Raw genomic sequence first — 23,749 nt, forward strand, 5'->3', positions numbered from 1 at the left:
TATCTCGTATTGTGAAATATAAGAATGCAAAACTACCAACATCAATTTATGCACACAAGACCAATCATAGAAAAACAAAACCAGCATTTATAGAGCAAAATGTCCTCATACTACTCTCAAAGTAACTTTTCAGTTTTCTTCTGAAACAAAAAATGTAAATTTATTGTGGAAGAGTATAAATGCAATAATGTGTTTGTGTACAAAACATTAAACAAAAAATTACTTGCTCTATGTAAATGCTTCCCTTGCTTTTCAGTGATAATTTACATACAACAAATATGGCAACTGCATAATGTGACTAGGAGAAAGTGATTTACTTATGGCCAATCGAACTCACCAACTTTGATACTGGAAAGTTCACTTGCTCAATATTAAGTTTGTACTGCCTGACTATGTCCAATAATTTGGTAAACTAATACACAATACATTCATACACACCAAAATATCAATGCCATTTTATTTTTTTTAGTATTTCAAAAATTAAGTAGTGTAACACATGAAAGGGGTAAGCATGCTGGACTCTATACCATTATCCTGTGTATTTATGTTGAGTGACAGTACACACACAAAAAAAAAAATATTTAACAATACTTCAGACCCTTAAAGTGGAAATATATATCTCCATAAAAGTTAAATTACAGACTTACATTCCTTAAGGCCTAATACTGGAGTCATTGTGCATTACGTATATACCTGATAATGTTAAATACAAATTATTGTGTGTGAAGGATTCAATTGAGTTATGCATAGAAGACAGGTATGTTACTCAGTCTGCAGTGTACAGTTAAATAATGCCTAGGATACTGATGACCACCTTGCTTCAAGTGTCACTCTTAACTCGTCAATCATCACAACCTTATAGTTTCCATCATAATGTAAAACAATGGTACACTGATAACAAATTAACATTTACCTATTAAAAGTCCAGAAAACAATATTACTGTTCATTTACAATGTATGAACATTTTCCAATCATTTTGCATTAATTTCAATCTGTCCTCACACTTAATGCACTGAAATATAGACACTATGACCCCCACAGCATCATTATCATCCTGGTGTTTCAGTCAAATTAAAAGCTCTGTAATACTGATGCTCCCTTGGACTAATAAGTATCGACCTCGATAGGTCAGGTGGGTTGCCTATGTTCAACTATAGGTTGAAGATCATTCGTGCAGAATTTTTCATTACCATATTTATCCCACTAACGTCTTACCTAAGCTCTGTCAAAAAATATGGGAAACTTTCAAACCATAACAGACAGCTCATTTTGATAAAAAAAATTAAGACGAGTTGATATATTCTCTACATTATCTTTGAAAAAATCTTAAGATCTGCAGGTTTATAGTTTATAATAACAATAAGGACACCAAAACACTTACTGACATATGTTGAGCAAAAACCTTGGTTCCTTTTTTTACTTAAGCTTAAATGACAAGATATTTTGTTACATTCTATTTTAATACAAAATGTAATTAAATGCAAGTTAATGCCACATATGTAAAAGGCACAGTACAAGCACTATTTGAAGCACTCTGTGTAGAGGTGGCATGTGGTAGTGGGCTGTCTAATGACCAAATTTTAAACATACATGACATTCTTAAAGATGTAAACAAGAATGAGTCAGATTGAAAGCCTTCAATAATATGAGAGAAGCTATAGCCTAGCACACACAGTTAACATAGTCAATAGTAGTTTCTCTCCCACCACACCACACTTATCTAATTTGCAACTCTTCAAATACATTTCTTTTAATTTTCACCTTTTATTTAATACTTTATTCATATATTTCCCCATTACAACTTATATTTAGATACCAGTTATGACATACAGTACTTTATTAAGAAATAACAACCAAATACTGTACATCAAAGTTTGTGCAGACGACAAGTCACAATAACATGGCTGAAGAATTGATACCCAACCCACATATCTGAAAATGAAGAAATGACCACATTTCGGTCCGTCCTCAACCATTATCATGTTGTGCAATAGTGTGTGGAAGGGATAAATCTTATTCTTACCTTTCATCTTATGTTTATCTCCATCTTTGTTTCATTCCTCTCACCCTCATTCCTTATATTATTAATCTCTTCCACACACTATTACGCAACTTGATAATAGTCCAGGGCGGACTGAAACATCATATTGTTTCTTCATTCTCAGACGGTTAGATATCATAATTTTTTTCCAAGGTAAGTGTTGAGATATCTTTGGTCTCCGGGTATGCTTGTTAAAGGCCTTTGTTGAAATATGCAAGTTACCTTAAGTTTTACTCTGTATAAATATTAATTATTAGTGCACTTGTACAACCAAGAACCTACTGCCACCTCAAAGTCTAAGCTTATAAATAAATGATTTGATACAAGACTCTGCTCATATATACAACACTTGGCATATACTTACATTCAGCACACAAACTTGCACATAGATCCTTATATGTACATGTTGCATTTATTACACACTACAGTCATTCTTGTAACTTGTGACCAAGTTGATAAACGCATTAAATAAAAATTAAGTACTAATATTATCCATGAATTTGTGCTACCGACATCTTTTTCACACACGGTGTGATCACCTGCAAGTCCGACCTTTTGGTCCACTCCACTCTCACCATAACACTGATCACATTGGTCAGGCATTCAAGTTTTTTTGTTTTGTTTTCACAAATAAGCTAGTCAATGGCAAATCCAGATCTTAAACAAAGCTTGGAATTAAAAGTCTTGATGGTCACTTATGGCAGCCTGTATACAAGGGACGGAATATGTGATGAAAGATGCTGTATTTTTTCTGTTTACATGTCTCATCTATTTGATGCTGTGCTTTACTTATACACTACTCTACTTTTGTATTTTGGGTTTAAATGTCAAGTTGTATATATAGTATTAAATTTTGCACCTTTATCTTGTATTACAATAAACTTAACGATCATAACGGTTTATTTTGAAAACAAATATTATAAAAAATTACATTAAAAACATCAAAGTGCATACTGTACTGTAAAAATTATGCACAATTTTGCAAAGTATCAATTAAAATTGTTAAGGCTTGCAACATAAAAAATTATTAAAAAAAATAAGGTAACTGTACAGTAACTTTCCAGAATGTAGTGGTTGGAAGTTAAACGTATAGCAGGCTCCCTCGGACCATACACTACTCGAGTATCCCAGTATTATATTACACAGCGACGGCACCAACACCAACGGCTTTTCCAGATACCACACTTGTACGTGTGTGGTGCCACACTTGTACATGTGTGATGCCACACTCGTACATGTGTGATGCCACACTCGTACATGCAAGGCCCAGCATGTGCCAGTCTTAATATTAAACACTAATTCCCTGCACTTTTTATGCTTATTGTATGTCTTTGTAACCACCTCGTGCAATCATTACACCAAACAATGCTGATATCTTCAAATTTAAATATCTCATCATGGTTCAGTAAAGAAAACATTTTCAACTAGTGTGCTAACCAAGATCCAATATTTAATGCCCATCTTGGGCACTCAATATGGAAAAAAGCTGACAAGCTTATAGTGTAACAACATTTGGCTGGTGCAACTGTACCCAATTACTTGCTGGACCACAAAATTATAATGTTTGTCAGTGTCCTGGCAAAGTGAATTAAACATAATTTTACTAATGCCTTACTAATTCATCATTCAAAAGCAATTCTTGCCTTCGTACTCTTTCATTCGTTATGTCAATTGTATCAACTTTACACCACTGCCAAATATCAGCACACATGAAAGTGAAATAATAGCTACTGTGTCACAATATGGACCAACATGAGGTGCCTCCATCATCTGGAAATGGCAGCTATGTATACCTGGTAAAATCAGGCAATACCTAGGGATATTTTTATGCATCCCTAATGCAATCAGAAGTATAGTGCTAAGATTCATATGGACTTTGTTCATGCTTACAATATAGCTGTTATCGTGGCATATTTATCCACCCTGTAAAAATAAGACACGAATACGAGACCATGTCTGACGGGGTATCCCATCTCAGGGTTGCCAATATGAGATCATGTCTGATGGGCCTCCCATCTCAGGGTTGCTACAAGTTGAAGCTGTCATGAACATCATATACTGTACAGAGAAGCTATGAAGTCTGCTAATTTCTGGGGCCATTTCATATGACAGCGTCCACACACAGCTGTAAGCTCTCGTGAGAATAGTCCCGCAAAACTTACATGTTACATCACAGTGACCCTGGTATTGACAGGCTCTGCCACACCCCACCACCGCAACTTGAAGGACCCAGTACGCCAGCTGATGACTGGGTTCCACACAGCATGAAGGAAGATAAAGAGGGCACTTACTTCTCGGAATAACCAGCTAATCACAAACTCAAACTTGCTGAATGGAGGAGGCCCATTCTGGAAAAAAAAAATTAATTACCGAGCTATTAACTAATGAGGATTGCTAGTGTTATTAAAGTAGCTTTTAAAACATAATTTTTTTAATTTTTTTCTAATTATAGCACTATTACTTTACTCTAATTACTAAGCATTAAAACACACAAAAGTAGTACAGTATATTAATGAGCACCAACACTGTATCAACAAGCTGTTGCTAAAAATCTACTTTGAATATTCACATGATCACAAAACAAAACATCTCTTCACTTCAAGAAAACTGATCAGTACCTCAAGTATATATACTGTATTTAAAGCTGCTGTGCCATCAAATTATTGCTGGATTACACAATCATTTCTTATCACTGCCCAGGATGGCCTTGACAAAGCTCCCAAGATAAGTATTTCAAATCTAAAACACATTTCATCTCTTTGCTTGTATAATTATATTGTAACAGCAAAAGTAACTGGGCAAAATCTGAATAATCATTGAAACCATACTTCTAATGTTGCAAAGTCCACTTGTAATTTACAGAGCATGCTCACAGCCTGGCTCGACATAAAATAGAAACCTCTCTTAACCATGAAAAATCTGTATAATCTTTAGTATGTACCAAGCAGGGGTCAACCACAGGGACACGACAAAAGCAGATTCTGGTGCGATATCATAAAACCACAAATAATCTCCAAATTACAAGTTCTAGTTCTGACCAGTATAAGTTTACAAGACTTGTCAATATAAGATGACAAATTATTGGATATGTTACTTTGCTGAAAGATCTAAATGATTTAGGTATTTTCTCTGCATTTTAAACCACAAATCCCATTCTTAAAACTATATTCTTATTCATATGAAGATGGTGATCAGACCATCAGTTTGCTGCTCTTTTATACATTCCATTTTTGAAGAACCTCAGAAGTATACAAAGCCTTTTCTTTCTGTCCTTCAAAATATAGTTCACTATTGTAACTATTCTATGGTGTTGTAATGATCCTTTGGATGCCACAACGCTGATAATTACTATATAATTTCCTTCATTTGCTAACAGCTTGAGTGTATAGTTATACCCTTACATAATCACAAAATAAATGGATTGCAATATTACCTGCACAATATTGAGCATGATCCAATCAGCAAGAGACCATGAAAGTGTGTGAAACAGAAAAAAGACAAGGTAGTCAGCCCGCAACACAATAGTGGCAGCCCACGACACAATCAGCCCTAGTACCATACACTCACTCAATGGCTCCAACAGTATTGTGTGAGGTACCATTGCTATGCGTAATTTACACCATCTGAAAATAAATTAATACTGTGTATAAATATTGTGTTATACGTACTGTAGTTTACTGTAAAAGAAAATCATCAATATGGCATTTGAAATATGTACAAAATTTGGACAAAAAAATGTATAATGCCAGATGTTTAGGGTTTATGAAAAATCCATTCTAGAAGGATTGTAGAACAGACAGCTGTGCACACTATATGTAAAAATAGTGAGAATCGGTCAAAAACTTAATTTTTTTATGCTGTTTTAAGTTGAAATTCTAGTTTTAGAGATAATTAAAGTTGAAGTTATCAACAATCAATAACATACTGTATTCTGTTCCCCGCAGGACCATACAACACGTTCCAAGCTCTTAAATTTTATTACAGTGACCTACATAAACAAAATTCAGGATCGTAACAGAACATTTTTGTTTTATTGACATTATAACACAAAATGAACTTTGTTGGTTGTGGACTTAGTCCCTTTTTTCCCTCAGGGTCTAACCTCTGCCCCTCACCCCTCGTCTTCACCCAGTTAACTTATGATACAATACTTGTTAGCACAACACTTAAACCAGCATTCACATTAAATTCTACACACTTTGATTTAGCTAAGACTTGTACTATACTAAAACCAATACAACTAAACAATTTCAAATCACTATGCAGGACAAGGGCTATCAAGCACACAAATCAAAGAAATATAAATGCTCTTCTGATTTCATTAATCCCCATTGTCATTCTATTATTTATTTAATGTACCTTCCAATGTACCTTCTTGTATATGCATAAATAAATAAATAAATAATGCAAAAGTACAGTACTGGGTACTGTACCCCAATAAACCACCGATTATCAAACCATCCTCGGAATCTGACGTGCAATACATATCAAGGGAAAGATTAGCAGTATTCAAAACTAAATACTAACCCACTTTATCTTAACAGGTTTATGAAAGTGTGATATTTGCAGTTTAATGTTACTAAACTGCACATCTAAACAAGATCCCAAATTATGGGATTGCAAAACTAACACTTTGATGAATTCTTTTATACATTCTTGCTCCCTCATTTCTTTTCATTCTAAAAGTCTGTGATTCCATACATATAACAAACCTTGTTAGTCTGGACAGGAAGATCTTAACTCGACAGATTCCTGCATTTTGCCAGGCAGGCTGTGAGGCAATGCGAATTCCCCAGCCGCGATCCTGGATGTACTTAGCGAAGAAGTAATCTTCTGCTAAGTATATGCCAAAAGCACTGATTCCTAATAGGAAAAAAAAGATACAGTACTTCATAAAGTGCCATTTATTTTTACAAAGTAGATAAATGATTAAACATGTACAGTATAATACATATATTAGACGAATGATTCAATCAACAGAAGTTATTGTATATAAAATAATGATAATTACAAAGTTAGACATGCAACTAAGGAACAAACTTAAACAAATGACTAATCTAGTGAATACACAAAGGTAATTTATAAAATGTATAAGAATTATACAAGTACTGTATAGTATTAGCTAACTGTTTGCAGGATAGTGATGGGCTGAACAGAGCAACATTTGCTGATGAGAGAACACACCCCAGCAACCAATATGAAGTCAAAGACCTTATGGTCATTTTGGAGCACATCAGCAATAATAATGCAGATGAAAATTGCTCCTTTACATATAATGTTGAGAACCATACATAATGCATTTTGTAGGAAAGTGTCTCAGACAGCAGTGACAGCAAATGGAGCATGGGTAAGGAAGTTGTGACGTGGTGCTCAGTAAGGAAAGAGGATGATCTGCCAACATGTCAAGATACTGTACTAGGCGGCAGAGCGTGGGACCCTACCAGAATGTGTTAACAAGTCGCGTGTTCAAAAAACTAATCTTTTCAAGCAGTATGTAATTACTAAATGCAAGAAATTTTGTATAATGTGTTTAGGTACTGTAATTGCAAAACTAGCATAATTCTTTACATTTATTGGAACAGTTATAAAAGGAGCCCAAAATTACTGTCTAGTTGTCTGATTATGGTTGTAAAGAAGCTATTACTGAATTAATTGGAGCAGACACATTTTGTATACAAGCAACTGGACTGAAGCACTTTCCCAAGTGTATGTTTGCTGGAGAATAATACTGGACCATGTGGCAGTATCGCCATGGAGAAACAGCTACCACAATTGAAAGATAAATAGCATCGAGATGATCACTAGTGTAAATGTGGCTATAAATTGGGAGGACAATCACATGTCAATATGTTGATGACAATTCACAACATAATCATGGTTAACTCTGGGAAAATTAACCATAAATCTGACTCTGCTACATATAAACACAATACTATACAGTGATTATAATACACATAACATGTGCTTAATTGGTAAATCTGACAAAAACAAATTTCCACTTTATAAATGTTTTGGTCATAAATATATTTTTAGTTTCAAAGTTATGAAAAAACATTAATAAAACAATTTATTTTCTGTATCAGCTGCATGAGCAATATGGTACACAAGTTCCAATCCAGCCTGGAAGAATAGGAGTCTACACACTTACCTCTACACTGACTTATGAGCTTCATACTCTATGACCCAACACTTTTTACAAGATACCCACTACAGTCACCTAAGTTTCAATGACCCTATCACCTGACTTATCCTTGTATACTCACTTTACCTCTTATAATTTTTCTTTCATCTTTTCTCCTGACTTAATTTTGGATGTGCTTGACCTATAAGTGTTATAAACCAGATGTTCCCAGAGGCCTTGTCACTCCTCACTTGAGAATGAACCTTGTAGGTTCAAAATGTGTCAAATTATACAATACTGTAAGTACTGTTATACAACATGTACTGTTATACAGTACATATTGTTATACTGTGTGTTATTGTTATTGTATTGGTAGTGTTATACTGTTATACAATATGTACTATTATACAATATATGTACAAGACAGTACATTAAACAGTTCATTTTTGTTATTTTAGTCAACCTTGTACAATTATGACATTTGGAGAAATCATCTTCCAGTTAAGCTAAGATGCAAGAGGACTAGTCAGAGGGAGAGAATGGGTTTTCTTTGTACACTCACCTCCAGCTTCATCCAGCACCTTTTTTCTCATCAGACAAGACATTCCGGTACAGCAGTTGACACCAAAGCCAAGAGTGTCCAGTAGTCCTAGAAACAGGTACATTCTTGCATGTCCAGTACCAAAGTAAACCTGAAAAGTGCAGAGATATTTAGGAACTACCCTTTAGTTTGCTTTGTGTGTGATACAGAACTTTGAGAATGGATAACGGATAAATTAAAATAAAACAAAACCTATAAATTTATTAAAAGTAAACTACATGTAAAGCATATAATCCTGTGATTATGAGTAAGTAGTACAGGGTACTCTAGCACAGTGGAGTATAATAACTAGTACAGTAGTACTCTGCTGTAAGTAGAGGGTCCAGGTAGTACAGTCGGGTTCGATCTCGACCCACAATTGAGAATTCCAGGCTTGAATCCAGGACGGGACAGAAATGGTTGGCTGCGTTTCCTATCACCTAATGCCCCTGTCCACCTAACAGTGAATAGGTACCTAGGAATAGCTTGTTTTGAGGTTGCATCCTGGGGTGGGTCAGTAGTTCGACCCTGGTGGGGACCTCAATATAAGCTTAACATGTACTGTATGTATATACTGGCTGCCTGTCCTCCAACACAATGAATTACTGTATAATCAAGTAATATAGAACTACAGTACAGTATAGTCATTCACATAGAAGGAAATGTGTGAAACCCTAAATGAACATACACAGAGAAATCACATTAATGTGATGAATCAACGAGAATCGGGAGGAGCCATGAGGAGGATTTGGACCTAAACACCCCTGAAATGACTGGACCACAATATGCTACAGAAGTAATGAGACCTGGGATTCAATTGAAACCTCTGGAATACCTGAGGCATCTATTGACACCAAATCAGGGTTTCACACATTACCTGCATAAGCATTGGTGTGGTATAGGTATATGCAATGGATCAAAGAGCCAAAGCTCAACCGCAAGCACAATTAGGTGAGTACATATCCTACTGTGTACCACACTCAGCAAAGACTTACCTTCTCCAATATAGCTGGCCATCCCTTCCTGTCACAGGTGAAGGGCATCTGATGGACAATACCAACATCAGGTGTCATATGAGCAACCATATCAGTAAGCGTGTCTTCCTTCATGAGCAGACCCGAGTCAGAAACCAACAGTAACTCATGTTTGGCTGCCAGGTACCCCGGCTGCATGTTATTGATTTTGGGATTCACACCCACCTCCAAGCCACCTGTGTTTATGTAAATGAAGATAAATATGTGACTATGTACTGTTATGTTTGGGCACAGGTAATATGTTGGGCATGGGTAATATGTTGGGCATGGGTAATATGTTAATACTGTACTGTTATGTTTGGGCATGGAGGAAAATGCTTGTATGTAAAGAATGGCATTTTTATTTACAAAACAGACAAGTCATGTCACCGGTAGAGGTGCCATGCATATAACACTTATATTCCTTATTGACAATAGAACACCAGCTCTTCATATTATGAACCTAACCTAGGTAGTATTTGCAGACGCTGAGCCACAATATCATGGCTGAAGATATGATGACCAAACCACACATCCAATAATTGAAAAAAAAAAGTTTTGGACCATCCTGGACCATGTCATTTTGAAATGTCGTCGTTTTTCCATTTTCTGACGTGTGGTTTGGTCATCATATCTAGGTAGTACTTAATCCTACAAAATACCTTCAATCTTAATAAGTACCTTTGCATTTATTCCACTCCCCAGTTTAGTTTACACAAGATTTAATACTATTTCTGGAGGTTATCCCACCCATGTTTAAGTTTAAGAACTATAGGACAGCATGTGTTACCACATAAGATCATGCCAGCATGTGAACCAAGTCAAAAGTATGTAGCAATTGCTTTTAGCACATTCAATGTTGGGATCTGCCATTAAAGGGCATTTAAATACCTTACTTACTATATATAAGAATATATAAGAATTTGCAAGCTACTATTTAAACAAGCAACAAAATACTGTACACTGTATACATCATGAGCCCAGGATGTAGTGATGTTTTAAATTACTGGCAAGTTTAAGCTAGCTTCCATAATATGAAGTAAACACTTACCTACCAGTTTGTCTTAAAAGCACAAAATGCTTCACAAATGCAGTACTATATACCCTAACAAATTGTAAATGCCATAGAGTGGATCCTCTTTAAACAACGAATCAAATATGCTCACCATCTTTCTCCTTCCAAAATTTGGAATTATCAGAAAAGAGAGATATCTGAATTCCAGAGGGATACACAGTGAAATCCAGGTCAATTGTTCATTACTCAAGGTAATCTCCAACACATTGTATCTTTTTATTTTCCTATTTTTATTAATCTTGCTCATTTTATTGAAAATATTATTTGAAATAATGATTATATATTTTATAAAAGTTTTTCTAAACTTATACTGTACTATACACTGCCCGAAACGCTGCACCCCGAAACGCTGCACGTACTAGTGGCTTTACAAGATTGTAATTACCATATTATGTATCCTCACAATCCCAATGTACCTTTTCTTGTATATATATAAATAAATAAATAAATAAATAAATAAATAAATAAATAAATAAATAAATAAATAAATAAATAAATAAATAAATTGTACAAAAAATTTGTGTAACTTATCTGCGACATCAATACCTACCGAGAGCACACTTACAAGCAATGTATTTTCCTTGAGTGAGTGAGTGTACTATCAACTCTCTTCAACAGTTTTCATTAAATTTGATTGGAAAATACAGTATCATTATTCACAACTTTGCCAGACCACAAGCTATGTGGTCCAGCAAGAGTAGTTTGGATACATCAGGCAAGGGTAAGAGGAACTTCCTAATGGATAAGAGGGCTAGATTGTTAGAGAATGTGATCATGGCTGGGAGGCAAGTGGCTGACAGACACGTATTGTTTCTGGCATAAAAAAAGGAGGATTATGGAGTTTTGAGTGAAAAGGGAGAGAAGTGGTGGTAAAAGTAGTCACAGAAAAATATCAAAACTTCTAAGTATGATGATTGTGGTACAGTGACAGTTGGCAATGCCTGCTAAAGTGTTGTACATATTATCCCTTTCTATCCATCAATGATGGTCCTCTCAAGTGTTCCCTTGGCATCATTGTGTGCCTGATGCTGCTAAAAGCCATCCAAACTAAATTTCTACAGTAATTTACATGTATCAGGGGAAAAGACAAACCAATCAACAATGTTTCACCTGTAAAGAAAGAAGCGTCAACATGCGGGTGCTTCTTCATCAGTTGCTGGACAATCATGATGCTTGGGTCACCTTCCTCCTGCACACAGAACAGCAGCTCAAACTGTGGAGACAATATTTATTTTGCCTTTATGTTAGCTTATGAAATTACACTAGTTCTGACATGTATCTTATTAAATGTACATAAATTATAAGCAAGAGTATAAACATGGTAATAAAAAATCTGCTCACATGGTATGTAAGAAATTAAATATTTTACCTATATGAAAAAATTGTTGTACTAAGTAATAACTATCTGTTCTCAGGTCCTAAGCCTATTACAATACAGGTATATGCATCTGTAAATCTTTCCACTACTGCTTATAGGAGACGTATGGAACGCATGATAACTGAGCTAAACTATAACAAAAATCAAACAACGTAAAAAAATGTAAATAAAACTTTTCTCACGAGTGCTCAGCAGCATCTGAAGATTAGCTCTGGTAACACCAAGCCTTAGCCCAACACACAAGCCCTCCGAGATTCATCCACCGTTGACCGAGAGCCAGCTACATAGTCACCCCGGATTGGTGCCTTTTGATAATTACAGTACTTGCTACTAGGAGCCAGAATCAGAGTAGAATTCTTGTAGAGCAAGAATATGCCTTGCTCTACAAGGAAATTGAAGCTTGGGAATCAGAGATTTACAAAAATTTTGAAAAACCTGCCAGAAAGCAGAGGTGCAACAAAACAAGACCACTTGAAAGAAAGTAAGCACTGCAATGTACACATGGCAAATGATTATTGTCACTCTTATGACCACGACAACCACTTACCAGCCCAAGTTACCCAGGGTCTGAGCTAGCCTGCTTCCTCACTCTGCCTAGTTTTTTTTTACTTTAACAATTATTACCTCTGCTGACCAGGAATCTGGTTCTTTCCCAGTTGGTCAACTCTGGCTTTATGATTAACTGGTGGAAGTCTTAATTGGTACCATCTTGGTTGGCCTAGAGGCTGCATCTCAATTTCTGGCTGGTGCTGGAAGGTCTATGCATTTCCATTGGAACCTCGAACTTCTTTTGGGCAGTCTGATCTTCATCTTGTATACACATTAGGCAGTGTCTGGCTGGCTGAATGTGCTTTACTACTTTTTCCAGTGGGCATTCTTTTGCAACTTCTGGGACCGTGTATGCTGAGCTATATTTTGACCATGGTGGATTCTGTCATCCTTTTCCTTATCAGGTGTTAAACTGTTGGCACAAAAATAAAGAGACAAAATGTCTGGGATCCCGAGCGACCTGGGCTGCCTTCTAGTGATGATCGGGCATACACAGTTAGGGTATTTACCACCAGGCAAAAATTGCCTTGTCTACCATGTGGTACCTACTTTTCTTCAAGAAATTGTTTATTTTGGTTTACCTATGCTTTCTGATGCAATTTCTCTCTGTTTCATGAGAATCTCTGATCCCCAAGCTACCCCCCTCGCCTGACAGAGTCAAATTGTGGTTCTGGCTTTCTGAAGGTGATAGGTCTTGGAGGCCTAATATGTTGAGCTAAGGCTTCATTATAATTTAGTTGCTGGGGTCCAGTGTCCCAGTTGCAACTCACCCTTACAACAAAGCCTAAATGAACTTACATATCACAGTCATTCTCCCTATTTATGAACTAAAACTTCACTTTACACATTGTTCTTTACTGTTGATAGCTCTCCTCAAAATGTTTTTCTAACCTTCGGTGTTCTCAAAACAAGTCTCAAAATTATTCACACTTCTGAAATCAACATGTGCAGCTAAACAACTAAAGCAACTCGGTTGATATTGCGTGTGGCAGCGTGTGCAAACTGGCACAGAAATTACCTTCACAAGTACAATATATTTATGAAAAGATACACAAGCACAACACAATAATGCAAAGAGCATTTCACATGCATATCAACACTTAAAAGAATAGAATCAAAGAATCAGCTAAATGATGCTAAGTATCTCTGATCAAAATTATTAAAAAAAATGCCTATTCTGATGTCACAAGTTTCTGTTGCCTCACACCAAAAGTGGAATACCAAACAGAGTGCAAAACAGCTGTACACAAGCCAAACTCTATAAAGCTATTCCCATATTTTCCAACAGGCACCAGACCTCATTAGCACAAACCTGCCATTAGCAGGACACATGCATTATTCAGTGAACAAATGACTTGCACTGCTAATTAATGGCATTGGATGCTGCACAAATGACCCATTAAGGTGGGAGGATTTATATCCCTGACATATCCATCAAGGCAATATGGTTCATCAGGAGAGATGGAGTGGGGGATTATAGGCACATCATTCATTAGAGCAATATAGTTTATCAAGGAAGGGGGGCTATGTGTAGGTGTTAGACCCATCATATTCATCAACAAAATATAGGTTTAGACTCATCATATCCATCAACAAGATGTTGGTTATCAGCTGCAGTATCAACAGAGTAGCAGCAGGAAAATGGCATAAGCAGTAGCAAATAACCTGTATCAACAGTTGCAGATTTAACAGCAAGAGATCATCATTACAGCAAAATCAGAACAAAATACTGTAGCAATAAAACAGCAGCACTGCAGCAAACATGCAACAGAAGCAGTATGGCAAAAGTGGTAACAACAGAGCGTGCCATCAACATACAATTATAAGGGCAGCAGCAACAACAAAACATCAGTAAATAATGGTGAGAGCAGCAACAGACAATTTTGCCACCATAGCATCAACAGAGTAGCAGTAGGGGAGGAGCTTCAACAGAGTGGCAGTAGGGGAGGAGCTCCAACAGAGTAGCAGTAGGGGAGGAGCTCCAACAGAGTGGCAGTAGGGGAGGAGCTCCAACAGAGTGCCAGTAGGGGAGGAGCTCCAACATTGTAGCAGTTGAGTTGCACATAATGCCATCAGAACAGCAGTACAAAAACGTCAATAGGAGCAGGAAAAACAGCAGTAGATCAGCAACAGAAGCAGAGGAAGCACCCAGCAGAGTAGCAACAGGAGCAGATGGAGTAGCAGCAGATCAGCAGCAGGAGCAGAGGAAGCAGCAGGAGCAGAGGAAGCAGCAGGAGCAGAGGAAGCAGCAGGAGCAGAGGAAGCAGCAGATCAGCAGCAGGAGCAGAGGAAGCAGCAGAGAAGGGGTAGCAGGGGACGCAGCAGCAGAGAGGGGTAGCAGGAGATGCAGCAGCAGAGAAGGGGTAGCAGGGGACGCAGCAGCAGAGAAGGGGTAGCAGGGGACGCAGCAGCAGAGAAGGGGGTAGCAGGGGATGCAGCTGCAGCAGAGAAGGGGTAGCAGGGGATGCAGCAGCAGAGAAGGGGTAGCAGGGGATGCAGCAGCAGCAGAGAAGGGGTAGCAGGGGATGCAGCAGCAGAGAAGGGGTAGCAGGGGACGCAGCAGCAGAGAAGGGGTAGGAGGGGACGCAGCAGCTGCAGCAGAGAAGGGGTAGCAGGGGATGCAGCTGCAGCAGAGAAGGGGTAGCAGGGGATGCAGCAGCAGAGAAGGGGGTAGCAGGGGATGCAGCAGCAGCAGAGAAGGGGTAGCAGGGGATGCGGCAGCAGAGAAGGGGACGCAGCAGCAGCAGAGAAGGGGTACCTGGGGACGCAGCAGCAGCAGAGAAGGGGTAGCAGGGGACGCAGAAGCAGAGAAGGGGTAGCAGGGGAAGCCGCAGATCGACAACAATAGGAGCAATAGCAGATGACCGACTGGATAGGAGCATCAGAGGAAGCAGGTAGAGCAATAGATGTTGTGTGTTCCAGCGTGTAGTCCTGATCATGGCCAGGGCTTCTTGCTTCAGAGTTTGTCAAGTGGTTAGGCATATCCTTGACTCTCTACCTTCTTGGTTTATATTTGCGTGAGAACACCTGCCCTTCCTCCGTTATCTTCTGACCAGTCTTATCGCTTAACCTGAATATGTCACTAGTCTTGAAAAGCTCTAAATGTATTGTCAAATAAATTTTAAACTAAAAAACAAGAAACTAAATGTTATTTTACGTGTATTTGATCACTCCTACATCAGATTCGTCTTGGTAAACACGTTTATTAAATATACTTTATCGATCTTAGCGCTAATTGGCTCATAATTCTTCACTGTGGTTGGTAATAATAATAATTCCCGTGGCCGGGTGCCAGAAAGCCTCTACTTAAGACTTATCCAAGTCCGCCTGGGTCAACTACTGACCTGCCCCACGATGAAGCTCACACCAATTGCTTTACTTCCGGGTACCTGTTTACGACTTGGTGAACAGTGCAGCATAAGGAAACGTGGGCAACCGTTTCTGTCCTGCCTGGGGGGAGGGGGACTGAACCCTGGTCCCTTGGTTGTGAGCAGAGGACGCGGTACAACCCAGCTGAGTGTGCGTGTACTATCGTACAACAGCTAGAAAAAGTGTTGGGACCTTATGGACCCTTCCTGAGCGTAGGGAAGGGAGGGAGGGAGCGTGCACGCGTGCACATATGCATGGGAAGATGAAGAATGCAACAAGTCATGATAAAGACCAATACAATGTGCCATGACGCTGTCCCCGACACACCAGACCCGAGGGTTCGACTCCCCGGCTACTGGTACTTGCTAATGCTCGCCTCGTCGTCTCCTTCCTCCCGATGGTTCTCAGGCCACCTGGGACTGTTTCCGGGTCCCCTGCTTGCTTGCTTGCTTCCTGCCTTCCTGCATTACTTCCTCAATCTGACGCTAGACTTTCTCCTGCTATTCTTACCACTGCTGCCATCTTTCCGGGTACCATAGTTGCCACTAGCATAGTTACGACCACCATCACTGAAGCAGCCTACCCGCCAGTCTAGTGGGTGGGCGTGAGAGCGGCTGGCAACAGGGAGGTGGACAAACTGCCTGGTAGTTGGCGTCAACTGGTTCTCCTCGCCTGGGCTGCTGCTGACGTCAGTACTGGCATTCACCAGCAACACCACGTGTTTTTACGCTCCCCCTTACTCCTTGCCAGTACACCCAACCCCGCCACACATGTCCCACCACAACACAACACCCGAAGATCATCCCCCGCATGAACAACTAGGTCAATGCATACAAGACGCTGAGGGGGGTGAATAGACAAGGTGAACAAGGACAGTCTCTTTAAATTGTTAACAAATACGACAAGAGGGCATAAATAGAAGCCGGAAAAACAAATCAATCGTAGAAATGTAAGGAAATAATCGTACACTGTACGAGTGGGCAGGTGGAATATACTGAAGGAAGAAGTTGTAAAAGCCAACTTCAATTCTCGACTTTAGAGACGGCACCACTCCCGTGCCAGGTAGTACGGGCTCACCATAGCCCGTGCTACTTGCCCCGCTCCTGTGCCAGGTAAGTTACGGACTCACCATAGCCCGTGCTACTTGGAACCTGTTCCGAGTAGCTGAATCTATAACAACAACATCTCAACTTTAAAGAATAATTCGACAAGGTATTCGAATAAGGTATCAACCCCCCCCCCCCCCCCCAACACCACCAGCCTGGTCGCCGCCGCCACCCACCTCGGGCTCTCAACTACGTCACGCCATAATATTTGATTTACAACGAACTCTAGTATTTTGTCTTGTTTTACAACTATGGTGTGTAAATGATACAATGTGCCAAAAACAATAACACAAACAGTAGTCGGGTTGATGCTGCTAAGGTTGTGGACATTAATATTGGCGGCAGAAGGCAAGATATTTGTTGACTTGGTCCAACTGGTCAAATGATCACGTGATCCAAACATTGGTATAGATATATTCACCAGACCCTCGTCCCAACCAATGACACGCTCATACTGACCAATTAAATAATGACCAATGTCATCAATGAACTAAAATAGATAGCCTTATATATAATTGTTGTAATAATAAAGTTGTGATTGTAGAGTGGATTAAAGAAATGATCAAAGTGCACGTGGTAAAGATATTACAGTGACTTTCCACTAGTGTTACAATTACCGCAAGAAAGGCAGGAACACTACACATGTCTTAGGTTTTCACTATATCTTATATGTACATAGTCACTGAGAGAAACACTCAGGCAAAGCAACATTACAGTTTGTTGAGAGGGAGAATATGCAACATGCAGGCGATGAGTCACAATAACGTGGCTGAAGTATGTTGACCAGACCACACACTAGAAGGTGAAGGGACGACGACGTTTCGGTCCGTCCTGGACCATTCTCAAGTCGATGCACAAATGCAACATTTGTGCACAAGTAAAGGAAGATGAGTGACCTTGGTGGTGTAGGGAGCAACTGACAAGTGGTAGTGAGTGCTGCCTTGACCTTGCACCACTCACAATACCTGTTATCCTTGCTTCTCTTCTATACAGAATTTGCCGTTGTGCTCCCAGCTTCCTCGAATTATACATTTACCTGAGGGCCACCATCTCTGGTGGTCTCGCGGGGGACAAGAAGCTGGTGGCTTGTCAAAGATCCCTATTATTCCTACATCAAGTCATCAACCAGGAACCCAATCCAAGAGTGGACGTGGGAATGATAGGTGTCACCATCTACCTTCTCCACCAAGTTGCTCCCACTCACAACACAATCCACCACCACAATACACAACCATCACTACAACACACCCAACCACCACAACACAACCCACCACCATCACTACTTTACCTACACCAGAGGGCATGGGGGTGTCACCTGTAAAACTTAGAGTGGCTTCGGTACAAGCCTCCAGACTTCGTGAGGATTCACATTGACTGATAAAGATTATGCCACCCAAGAGGTGGCACGGGCAAGTGGAATCCCTGGTTATATACCTTGTCGTGGTACAGAGGTAAGATGAGCGGCTAGGAGTACCCTGATCCCTGGTTCGAGTCACCTCAATACTCTGATTTTCTTATTGATATAATGTATATCACGTTAGTGATTTATTTAAATTTCTGGAATTGTATGGTGGGTGTAGGTTCCAGCCCGCGCTAAGGAGGGTTGACTGGGTACAAATTATTATTAACTGTTCGTCCCTCTTCACCCAGCAGTAGTTATGAACCTGATTGTAAACATATTGGCGGATGCGTCCAGTGAAAAACTAGTAGGGTAAGGCTTAACATGAGCAATGTGAAGGAAAGTTGCGTAGCCTGCTAGCAGAAGTGGGGAATGGTCTCCTGCAGCGTGCCGGCCCGGCGAGCAAAAAGAAGAAAGGGAGACAGGGCGTGGCATATGGAAGGCGGGCTGGCCAGGAGCAGCAGCTCCCAGGAGCCCGCGGGACCTTGACAGTAACGGGCGGCAGGCAGGCCGGCTCCCGCCACTGTCGCCAACACTCCCGCCAACCCGATAGTTGGCGGGACATGAAGCGCAACGTCTCACTCCCCATACTCACTACTTTCCTCTCAATATCTGAAGGGGAGGTAAGGTCTACCTTTTTATGACCCTCCTACTAATCCTGAACCTGTTCTTTATTATTAAACTATGCTGGCATTTGAATTCTTTGTCAAATCTGGCCATAAAGTTGTGGAGGGAGGTGGCTTCCACGACGTCTTTCAGGTCATTCCACTTGTTGACCACCCGTATGGAATGGTCAACAAGTGGAATGACTTGTAACTTAAGTGTCTCGGTTCTGGCAGCCGCAGTAATCTTGTTCTAAGTGCCACCATTTCTGCACGCGTATCACCACCACCTTAGCATGGCCCGGAAGGAACGTGAGGGAGGAAGTAGCTGCCTCCGGCGGCAACAATCAAATCAGAGGAAGTAAGCCGCATCCACTAACGGCTTATCACCAAACTAAGCCAGACTTCGTTCAAATAGTGTTCACTACTAATGGTACATTTGCAATATATTTACTCCACTTTTCCTACCATGTGAGTAAATTACGAAGACATTAACACGTGATGAACAATTTGACGAAGTCAGACCACGAAGGAAGGAATAAGACAAGAATTTCCTTAAGTACTTTCGCATTTAATAATACATCTTCAGAAGGATTTTCATCTTTTTCCTTTTTTGTGTGTGTAAAAGATTTACATCTTTTCCTACCAAGTATCTCCTTACTGTCGTAATGTTACTGTGCCGGTTTGGAAGATGACCCTTGAAGTATTTACATGTGTTCTAGATATCTCTCGTCTCCGTTCCAGGGCGTATAAATGAAGTTCAATTATGCGGCCCCAGCACAGTAGTTTAAATGTTTGAGTGATTCTATGCTAACAATTAGAGGATTCCTGCACGTTTTCTAGCGTCAGAGCCGTAAAAGATTATCTCTGGTGTGTTACCTTTTGTTTACAAGATTCTTGTTATATACGGTAAGTTTTCCTGACTTACCACATTTGCTTCAGTGTAATTTCTTAACTGGCCACCAGTTCTGTTTCACCAAGAATCCATACCCCGAGCATTATTCATAATACTTCACAAACACGTACAGTTTACTGTAAATAAGACATTATAACCAAGAATAATTGTGCTGGGCGCCAAACCCGAGGTTGGCGGTGGCAGACGAGGCTGCCTGCTACACCCCAAGGGGGGCAAGGCTACACCCCAAGGGGGGCAAGGCTACACCCCAAGGGGGGCAAGGCTACACCCCAAGGGGGGCAAGGCTACACCCCAAGGGGGGCAAGGCTACACCCCAAGGGGGGCAAGGCTACACCCCAAGGGGGAAGGGGGCAAGGCTACACCCCAAGGGGGAAGGGGGCAAGGGTACACCCGAAGGGGGAAGGGGGCAAGGCTACACCCCAAGGGGGGCAAGGCTACACCCCAAGGGGGGCAAGGCTACACCCGAAGGGGGAAGGGGGCAAGGCTACACCCCAAGGGAGAAGGGGGCAAGGCTACACCCCAAGGGAGAAGGGGGCAAGGCTACACTAAGGGGGAAGGGGGCAAGGCTACACCCCAAGGGGGAAGGGGGCAAGGCTACACCCCAAGGGGGAAGGGGGCAAGGCTACACCCCAAGAGGGAAGGGGGCAAGGCTACACCCCAAGGGGGAAGGGGGCAAGGCTACACCCCAAGGGAGAAGGGGGCAAGGCTACACCCCAAGGGAGAAGGGGGCAAGGCTACACTAAGGGGGAAGGGGGCAAGGAGACCCCCTACAGCCTGGGGCCTGCGGTGCACGACGTGAACCTGCCTCTCCCAGAGATTTAAACTAATTATGCGAGGTGATTGGCTCCACTTCACTGCAAACTGCTCCACATTTGCATTCGCTCGTACGGCGGCGGGCTCTAAGGTATTTTATAATTTCCCAAGCATTATGTTAACCTCGGGTGAAATTATGACGTTCATACTCTCTTGATCGAAACATGAAATGTTTGAAACGAGGCTGTTTCATGGTAATGCAGACTGCACTATCAAGAAGAAGAAAAGGAGGTTGGTAAGGTTGAGATGAGGTTTAGGGTAAACTCGGCCACCAGCACTATGCTACCTTCTACTATAATACTCGTAAACTATAATCCCAGTTATGAGTGGCAACGTTAACAACCCAACAGGTGATTGGAAGGCTTCACCACTGTAGATAACCCATCAATGGTTATCTACAGTGATTATCCAATGGTCAATGGGCAATGATAATTATCGCAGGTGATAATAACTCGGCCATAAAGGCACCAAACCTGCCACCAGAGTGACAAGGGTAGTGGAGGTTGTAGAGGGAGACTGACCTTGGGGTAGTTGAGGTTGAAGAAGGTCTCGAGGTTGGTCATAAGGTTGGGGTCCATGGGGGTGCCGACCAGAGGCTTCAAGATACTGACCCCCAGCACCCCCTGCTCCCCGCTCTCCACACTCACTGCCCGACGGTGGTGCAGGCGACGGTACCTGTAACACGATATAACACACAACTTACTATTAGAAACACTACTGCAACCCCCCACCATTATTAATCTTTATATATATGCATATATAACTAATCCTGGTTATTAATTAAACGATTTGGTGGGGTCGTATTCCGGGGAACATTGGATTAAGGACTTGCCAGAAACGCTACGCGTGCTGGTGGCTGTACAAGAATGTATCAGCTCTTTTGTGTATATAAAATCACAAGCATCAATGAACTCCTATATACTGGGTATTATTATTGTTTCAGGGGCGCTGGAACTGGTTTTTACTTTGTGGAGATGTTTACATACTGAAGAATCCTGTTTTGTGATTGCGCGTGCGTGCGCGTGCGTGCGTGCGTGTGTGTGTGTGTGTGTGTGTGTGTGTGTGTGTGTGTGTGTGTGTGTGTGTGTGTGTGTGTGTGTGTGTGTGTGTGTGTGTGTGTGTCATCCATAAAGCTGGATGACCACACAGTAGCCTAATACACAAGTGATTGATTGATTGATTGATGAAGATTAAGCCACCCAAGAGGTGGCACGGGCATGAATAGCCCGTAAGTGGTGGCCCTTTTGAGCCATTACCAGTATCAAGAGCTGATACTGGAGATCTGTGGAGGTGCGACTGCACCCTGCGTGACGGGAGATGTCTCCCGGACCAAATGGTGACCAGATGGTGGTACACAGTAGCCTAATACACAAGTGAAGACACAGGTACTATATATAACATGCCAGTGTACCAGGTACGACCACCACACATCATGACGGTAAACATTACCGTACTAAACACTGTACACCCGTACTGGTTCACGGAAGACACTCTACCTTACAACCCTGAGGAGAATTATATGACCGGGTCACAGAGATACCATACTGTAGCGTGGCCAGTTTAAGTTTTTTTGTTAAACAGGTTGTAGTGATAGGCTAGATAACCCCCGTTGCTTAGTACCTAAGCAACGGAAGGCCAAGATTCAGCATCATGCAAGCTGTATAGCTGGAGGGTTCCACATGAGCACCAGGGCCTATCTTGAGGTTATCTTGAGATGATTTCGGGGCTTTTAGTGTCCCCGCGGCCCGGTCCTCGACCAGGCCTCCTCCCCCAGGAAGCAGCCCGTGACAGCTGACTAACACCCAGGTACCTATTTTACTGCTACGTAACAGGGGCATAGGGTGAAAGAAACTCTGCCCATTGTTTCGCCGGCGCCTGGGATCGAACCCAGGACCACAGGATCACAAATCCAGCGTGCTGTCTGCTCGGCCGACCGGCTCCCTGATGTATGTGAATGCAAATACTATGATGAGGGGAAACTCGAAGATGTAGAAGACCTGAGCAGAGGGGAATTATCAGGGGGAAAGCATCAAGCCATTACGACTATATAGCACTGGGAAGGGGTCAAGATAAGGATTTGGGATGAGGGGAGAGGAAAGGGCCCAACTCCTTGAAAGGTCGGGGATGGACCGGGGTGGTGGGAACAGGTGGCTAGGCACAAGGTACGGCGACTTAAAGAGAGGATCCTTCTGGAGTTGAAGAGGAAGATCATAATATGATAATGTAAGTGGCACATGCAGAGTTGACAAAGACACGCTACTGAGAAACACAGACGCCAACACATTATTCCATAGTTAGAAACTATTCCCTCGAGAAACATAGAGGGGAAACTTTAGAGCCAGAAAGACAGGGAAATACATATTGAGTGTGGACGCAGCGAACATTTAGCATGACTGGACAAGTCATGCTGGTGGAAACACACAACACAACTATATGACAAAACTCTAGACAATTACTTATAAAGTGATACCAGATATTCCCCAGTGAACCTGAGGCTAACTTGTTCCCTCTATCTACTATTAGGTTAGCACAACACAGATGGAGGGTGTGGGCGTTCCTCCCTCTACTACTCAATTACTCAAAGTCCTCTCCCCCTCCCCCTATCTCTCACCTTCCCCCCCCCCCATGCTCCCAGACGGGGGTGCTGCCCCCCCCCCCCCTGGCCCAGACAGCATGAGGGGGGGTAGGGTGGGGTTGCAGGTACAGGGCGGGGGAGGGGGGAGAGAGGCCTGCACATTGATTAATCAATAAGTCCATGGTATTATGGTCGCCTCCAGCCACCGCCC

The 23,749-nt window shown here is 41.3% G+C and overlaps 1 protein-coding gene across 3 annotated transcripts in view; it reads right to left on the reverse strand.

Moving 5' to 3' along the window:
- GlcT (ceramide glucosyltransferase) overlaps positions 1 to 23,749 on the reverse strand; it is a 66,871-nt gene that overhangs the window by 820 nt on the left and 42,302 nt on the right. For all 3 annotated transcript variants that reach the window (XM_069335803.1, XM_045748228.2, XM_045748227.2), the window contains exons 3-9: positions 21,485 to 21,638; positions 11,942 to 12,044; positions 9,739 to 9,953; positions 8,726 to 8,855; positions 6,755 to 6,905; positions 5,476 to 5,665; positions 1 to 4,390 (exon numbers count right to left, since the gene is read on the reverse strand). The exon at positions 1 to 4,390 is cut by the window's left edge and continues 820 nt beyond it. In XM_069335803.1, the coding sequence (XP_069191904.1) occupies positions 4,208 to 4,390; positions 5,476 to 5,665; positions 6,755 to 6,905; positions 8,726 to 8,855; positions 9,739 to 9,953; positions 11,942 to 12,044; positions 21,485 to 21,638 (1,126 nt within the window). In that variant the 3' untranslated portion in view covers positions 1 to 4,207. The remainder of the gene's footprint in view (positions 4,391 to 5,475; positions 5,666 to 6,754; positions 6,906 to 8,725; positions 8,856 to 9,738; positions 9,954 to 11,941; positions 12,045 to 21,484; positions 21,639 to 23,749) is intronic.

Source organism: Procambarus clarkii, chromosome 34 (genome assembly GCF_040958095.1).
Source record: "Procambarus clarkii isolate CNS0578487 chromosome 34, FALCON_Pclarkii_2.0, whole genome shotgun sequence".
NCBI classification, from domain to species: domain Eukaryota; kingdom Metazoa; phylum Arthropoda; class Malacostraca; order Decapoda; family Cambaridae; genus Procambarus; species Procambarus clarkii.